The 7440-nt window shown below is 44.1% G+C and overlaps 1 protein-coding gene across 1 annotated transcript in view; it reads left to right on the forward strand.

The window, feature by feature from the left end:
* Window positions 1–7440, forward strand: part of LOC134309424 (collagen alpha-3(IX) chain-like) — a 75033-nt gene that overhangs the window by 15671 nt on the left and 51922 nt on the right. The window contains exon 2 of the mRNA XM_062990971.1: window positions 4077–4262. Within this exon, the coding sequence (XP_062847041.1) occupies window positions 4077–4262 (186 nt within the window). The remainder of the gene's footprint in view (window positions 1–4076; window positions 4263–7440) is intronic.

Raw genomic sequence — 7440 nt, forward strand, 5'->3', positions numbered from 1 at the left:
TGGGGGTGTGTCAGTACCAGGGTCTGTCATGGTATGGGGGAGTGTCAGTACCAGGGTCTGTCATGGTATGGGGGTGTGTCAGTACCAGGGTCTGTTATGGTATGGGGGTGTGTCAGTACCAGGGTCTGTTATGGTATGGGGGAGTGTCAGTACCAGGGTGTGTCATGGTATGGGGGCGGTGTCAGTACCAGGGTCTGTTATGGTATGGGGGTGTGTCAGTACCAGGGTGTGTCATGGTATGGGGCGGTGTCAGTACCAGGGTCTGTCATGGTATGGGGGAGTGTCAGTACCAGGGTCTGTCATGGTATGGGGGAGTGTCAGTACCAGGGTCTGTCATGGTATGAGGGTGTATCAGTACCAGGGTCTGTCATGGTATGGGGGTGTGTCAGTACCAGGGTCTGTCATGGTATGGGGGTGTGTCAGTACCAGGGTGTGTCATGGTATGGGGTATGTCAGTACCAGGGTCTGTTATGGTATGGGGGTGTGTCAGTACCAGGGTGTGTCATGGTATGGGGGTGTATCAGTACCAGGGTCTGTCATGGTATGGGGGTATGTCAGTACCAGGGTCTGTCATGGTATGGGGGTGTGTCAGTACCAGGGTGTGTCATGGTATGGGGGTGTATCAGTACCAGGGTCTGTCATGGTATGGGGGTATGTCAGTACCAGGGTCTGTTATGGTATGGGGGTGTGTCAGTACCAGGGTCTGTTATGGTATGGGGGTGTGTCAGTACCAGGGTGTGTCATGGTATGGGGGTATGTCAGTACCAGGGTCTGTTATGGTATGGGGGGGTGTCAGTACCAGGGTGTGTCATGGTATGGGGGTGTATCAGTACCAGGGTCTGTCATGGTATGGGGGTGTATCAGTACCAGGGTGTGTCATGGTATGGGGGTGTATCAGTACCAGGGTCTGTCATGGTATGGGGGTGTGTCAGTACCAGGGTGTGTCATGGTATGGGGGTGTATCAGTACCAGGGTCTGTCATGGTATGGGGGTGTGTCAGTACCAGGGTGTGTCATGGTATGGGGGTGTATCAGTACCAGGGTCTGTCATGGTATGGGGGTGTGTCAGTACCAGGGTATGTCATGGTATGGGGGTGTGTCAGTACCAGGGTCTGTCATGGTATGGGGGCGTGTCAGTACCAGGGTCTGTCATGGTATGGGGGGGTGTCAGTACCAGGGTCTGTCATGGTATGGGGTGTGTCAGTACCAGGGTCTGTCATGGTATGAGGGTGTGTCAGTACCAGGGTCTGTCATGGTATGGGGTGTGTCAGTACCAGGGTCTGTCATGGTATGGGGTGTGTCAGTACCAGGGTCTGTCATGGTATGGGGCGTGTCAGTACCAGGGTCTGTCATGGTATGGGGTGTGTCAGTACCAGGGTCTGTCATGGTATGGGGCGTGTCAGTACCAGGGTCTGTTATGGTATGGGGGTGTGTCAGTACCAGGGTCTGTTATGGTATGGGGGAGTGTCAGTACCAGGGTGTGTCATGGTATGGGGGCGGTGTCAGTACCAGGGTCTGTTATGGTATGGGGGTGTGTCAGTACCAGGGTGTGTCATGGTATGGGGCGGTGTCAGTACCAGGGTCTGTCATGGTATGGGGGAGTGTCAGTACCAGGGTCTGTCATGGTATGGGGGAGTGTCAGTACCAGGGTCTGTCATGGTATGAGGGTGTATCAGTACCAGGGTCTGTCATGGTATGGGGGTGTGTCAGTACCAGGGTCTGTCATGGTATGGGGGTGTGTCAGTACCAGGGTGTGTCATGGTATGGGGTATGTCAGTACCAGGGTCTGTTATGGTATGGGGGTGTGTCAGTACCAGGGTGTGTCATGGTATGGGGGTGTATCAGTACCAGGGTCTGTCATGGTATGGGGGTATGTCAGTACCAGGGTCTGTCATGGTATGGGGGTGTGTCAGTACCAGGGTGTGTCATGGTATGGGGGTGTATCAGTACCAGGGTCTGTCATGGTATGGGGGTATGTCAGTACCAGGGTCTGTTATGGTATGGGGGTGTGTCAGTACCAGGGTCTGTTATGGTATGGGGGTGTGTCAGTACCAGGGTGTGTCATGGTATGGGGGTATGTCAGTACCAGGGTCTGTTATGGTATGGGGGGGTGTCAGTACCAGGGTGTGTCATGGTATGGGGGTGTATCAGTACCAGGGTCTGTCATGGTATGGGGGTGTATCAGTACCAGGGTGTGTCATGGTATGGGGGTGTATCAGTACCAGGGTCTGTCATGGTATGGGGGTGTGTCAGTACCAGGGTGTGTCATGGTATGGGGGTGTATCAGTACCAGGGTCTGTCATGGTATGGGGGTGTGTCAGTACCAGGGTGTGTCATGGTATGGGGGTGTATCAGTACCAGGGTCTGTCATGGTATGGGGGTGTGTCAGTACCAGGGTATGTCATGGTATGGGGGTGTGTCAGTACCAGGGTCTGTCATGGTATGGGGGCGTGTCAGTACCAGGGTCTGTCATGGTATGGGGGCGTGTCAGTGCCCTTGGTAAAGGTCATTTACACTTCTGTGATGCAGCATTAATGCAGAAAAGTACATTGAGATCTTCAAGACGTCGTCTTTTCCAGGATCGTTTCAGCATTTTTCAGCAAGACGATGCAAAACCACCTGCTGCACACATTACAAAGGTGTGACTGTGGAAAAAGAGGGTACGGGTACTTGCCTGGCCTGCCTGCAGTCCTGACCTGTCCCCAATAGAGAATGTGTGGAGAATTTTGAAACAACGACGACCCCCCGTACTGTTGTACATCTTAAGACGTGTTTGCAGGAAGAACGAGACATAAAAGCTGAAACATTAAATCACTTGGTCTCCTCGGTGCCAAAACCTCTTTTGTGTGGTGAAAAGGAACGGCAACATTACAAAGTGGTAAATGCTTTACTGTCCCAACTTTTTTTGGAATGTGTTGCAGGTCTGAAATGCAGGAATGGATGTTTATTAATAAGAATTATACAACAGTTAGTTCCGACCTTACAATCTGATTGGTTGAGAAGCGTTCTAACTGTGCTGATATTGGTGATCAGTAACGACAAGCTTCATGCACACAAACGCGCACGCAGCGACACAGACTTTATTCGCGTTTTAAATCTGTTATCTGATATACAATCTAGCGCACTGTGTAGGGAACATAACCAATTGTCTAATATATTGTGTAGTGCACTATGTAGGGAACATAAATCCGTGATCTGATACACAATCTAGTGCACTATGTAGGGAACATAAATCCGTGATCTGATACACAATCTAGTGCACTGTGTAGGGAACATTAATGTGTTTGTAACGCGAACAGTTAGTTTAATAGCCCAGTTAACAGCTCCTAAAAGTTCTGTTATTACCCATAATCCTTTGGTGTGTGCAAGAGGTTTTTTATTTCTTTTTTTTCCCTTCGGAGGTTCTTGCCTTTTTTTATCTTGTTCTTCTTACCTCCCTGAAATGAGTTTTTGCAACTTGGGATGTCTGCTTTGTAGTGTTAAACTTTATATTGGTTGTGGAACTACTTTTTGGCGGAAGGTATTGTCAATATTAAAGCATATTTATTATGAAATTCAGGGCTTCTTTAATTTATTTTCTTTGTTTCTTTTGTAAAAACTGTTGTATAAAAGCAATAGAACACTTGAGGTCATGTTATTTGCGATAACACACTCCCTCTCGTGTTCTATTGCTTAAATGAAGTTGAGCAGATAAAACATGAAATATCTCAGGTTCATCCTGTCTGACATCAAATAAAAGTCAAAGTAAATGTAAGGAACTCTGTGTTTTATATTATTTACACTTTCCATGCCGTCCCAACTTTTTCTGATTTGGGGTTGTATCTTCACACAACCTTGACTTCTACATTTATTCCATCGAGTCTCTTTGAAAACGTTTGTTTACGTGTAAATACCACGATACTCCACAATAGTAGCTAATGAAACGAGCGTTCTGGGTGCTTACTCGACAGACTCTCTTCTCTTTAACAGGAGGTTTTAATACCTTCACTCCTGACTGTGGCTCGGGTCCCCGGGAGCCTCCCTGTGGCGCAGCTACCCATTAGCAGAATTACTGCCGTGGGACGCTGTCATTACCAGGCGGAGGGGGCACGGACCTGAAACGGAGCGCCCGAGGGCCCGCGCTCTTTTAAGTACGGCTCGTAAACGCCGGCTTCCACGCCTCGGCCGTCACGCAGCCAATGGCGGCTCAGGAAGGGCCCCCTTTAACACGGGCGGCGGGTTTGTGTTCCAGGCGCAGGCCGTCCGAGCCGGTGTGCTGAGAAGGTGTGAGGTGGAGAAGTGAGACGTCTCAAAACGAGTACAGGTACCAGACTGAGACTGGACAGGGACCCTCGCAGCGGCTGCAGAGATGAGAGGTTTTAGCGCCACAAGGTAAGGACGGGATCTTTTACTGGTTTTAGTGGTGATCTCTCAGAGATAACTCTGGTGTGGAGTATTTCAGACTTTATATCAATTCAGTTATTAATAGAAATACACCTGAAATACTCAGCGTATCATTAAAATAAACAGTCGTCTATTCTTCTGATCTCAAATGTGTGTTTCAGGGTGGAAATAAAAATAGGATTCAGCCAAAAGAAATAATAATAATAAATTATTATCATTTTATCATTCTTAGAGAAATAAAACCATTTAGCACTATTTTATCCAAAGCTACTTACAGTACTATGACAGTATACTGTCTAAGCAATTGAAGGTCAAGGGCCCAACTGTGGGGCTTGAACCAACGGCCTTTAGATTACTAATCCAGTACCTTAACCACTAGGCTACAACTGCCCATAGCTACATTACTACATGTTAAAACTAGTGTGAAATTGAATCTGATATGATGGTGCAGTGGGTAGCACTACCACCTCACAGCAAGAAGGTCCTGGGTTCGATTCTCAGGTGGAGCGCTCCGGGTCCTTTGTGGTCTGTGTGAAGTTTGCATGTTCTACCTGTGTCTGTGTGGGTTTCCTCTAGGAGCTCCGTTTTTCTCCCACAGGACAAAGACATGTGTGTGTGTGTGTGTGTGTGTGTGTGTGTGTGTGTGTTTGCCCTCTGATGGACTGGTGACCTGTCCAGGGTGTTTCCTGTTTTTTAACCAGTGAATGAAACCCAAGGTGACCCTGAATGTAATAAAGTGCTGGTAAAACAGACAATGAATGAATGAATGATTTGTGCAAATTACAATAAATAAATCCAATAATAGGAAACATATTATTCATGTTAAATCTATTTACATTTATATTTTCGGCATTTAGTGAATTATGACAACACAATTTTTAGCAGTTGAGGGTTAAGGGCCTTGCTCAGGGGCTCAACAGTGGCAACTTGGCAGTGGTGTGGCTTGAATCGACAACCTTCTGATTACTAGTCCAGAACCTTAACCACTGAGCTATTTAATTAAAGTCCTCAGTTGATAATTGTTTTCAGTTGTCCTCAGTTGATTGCCTTATTATAAATAATAATAATAATAATAATAATAATAATAACAAAATAATAATAAATAACAGTGATAATAATAATAATAATAATAATAAAATAATGATAAAAATAAATAATAGTGAGAATAATAATAATAATAACAAAATAATAATAAATAACAGTGATAATAATAATAATAATAATAATAATAAAATAATGATAAAAATAAATAATAGTGAGAATAATAATAATAATAATAAAAATTATAATAAATAATAAATAGTGAGAATAACAATAACAGTGATAATAATAAAAATAATAACAATAACAATAATAAATAATAACAATAATAACAATAATAATGATAATAATAATAAATTATAGTGATAATAGTAATAATAATAATAATAACAACAACAACAACAACAACAACAACAACAACAACAACAACAATAATAATAATAACATTAAATCTAACCACCACAGACTCCCTGGTTACACATGCTGTTTTTTTTTATCATAGTTATTTACTATTATATAAATTTACCAAACAAAATATAGGTAATCAAAATAAGACCGACGTGTTGTTAATAAATCAAGCTTAAAAAGCAGAACAGGCTGGCTTGGTGGGTAGCACTGTCACCTCACATCAAGAAGGTCCTGGGTTTGATTTCCAGGTGGAGTGTTCTGGGTTTTTTCTGGGTGGAGTTTGCATGTTCTCCATGTGTCTGTGTGGGTTTCCTCTGGGAGCTCCGGTTTCCTCCAACAGTACAAAGACGTGTAAGTGAGGTGAATTGGAGATACTAAATTATCCACGACTGTGCTTGATATTAAACTTGAACTGATGAATCTTGTGTAATGAGTAACTACCGGTCCTGTCATGAATGTAACCAAAATGTGTAAAACATGACGTTACAATCCTAATAAATAAATAAAAAGCAGAACAAGCGTTCTGAATACAGCAAGTAGTCCTGGAGCTGCTTAATATCCGTGGCACTCGAGTGGTACCACCTTTGAGATTCAGGTTCAAATCGGTGGTGCTTTCGGCAGGTTGGGCGACTACACAGACATGATTAAATGGTCGAAGCCCTGAGCCACCCTGTTCAGGGTGTTACCACCTTGCACTCAGTGTTTCCCAGTATAACCAGTCCCGCCATGACCCTGACCAGGACGAATCAGTTGTTGGAAATGAAATTAATTGAAATGTTTAAAAAAATCAATTGACTTTATTGCTCAGCTCAGGACTTTTGATCATCTTAAGAGGAACCTGAGGCAGATGTTTTAGGTTAGGGGGGGTTCGGCTGAGGGAAAAGCTCAGGAACAACTGCTGTAAACTGTAAAAATGCTCTTAATATACAGGTAAACCAGTCAAACCATTACACACACCTGTAAGAGATGTGTGTGCCAGTGTACAGTCCTAGAACTGCAGGGATTTGTGCACATGTCCTCATGCTGTGAATAAACATTTGGAAAAGTGGAAAAACCTGCTGGGTTATTTTTTTATATTTAAAAGTTTGGGTTTACCTTCTCTCTCTCTCTCTCTTACACACACACACACACACACACACACACACACACACACACACACACACACACACACACACACACACGGTACATTCATTATTTTCCCCTGTGTGCAGCTTTGTAATTATAGTTAATGTGTGTGAGGAAGCGTCTTTCAATCCTAACACCTGGATAGCAAGAACAGTAACTGTGTGTGTGTGTGTGTGTGTGTGTGCATCAAAACCTGCACAAGTGTTTTTTTTTTCCAGTTTCATCTTTACACTTGCTGATTTGTACATTTGCATTTTATTTTCCCCAACATCCATCTGCTAAAACATATTTGACACTGTCCACAGTCGAGCGTGCTTTACATCATCTAGTGCTTAGAAACTACCACACAAGAACACAATGTTTTGTAAATGACATCCGATAATCTAGACAGATTTTCTCTCAGCAATTTTCGAACTCCCTCTGTTTACATGGGCACAGAGAAGTCACCAGCTGTGTTCAATCATAATCAGTTATGAGAAAACAC

This window comes from Trichomycterus rosablanca, chromosome 1, assembly GCF_030014385.1.
Source record: "Trichomycterus rosablanca isolate fTriRos1 chromosome 1, fTriRos1.hap1, whole genome shotgun sequence".
Classification (NCBI taxonomy): domain Eukaryota; kingdom Metazoa; phylum Chordata; class Actinopteri; order Siluriformes; family Trichomycteridae; genus Trichomycterus; species Trichomycterus rosablanca.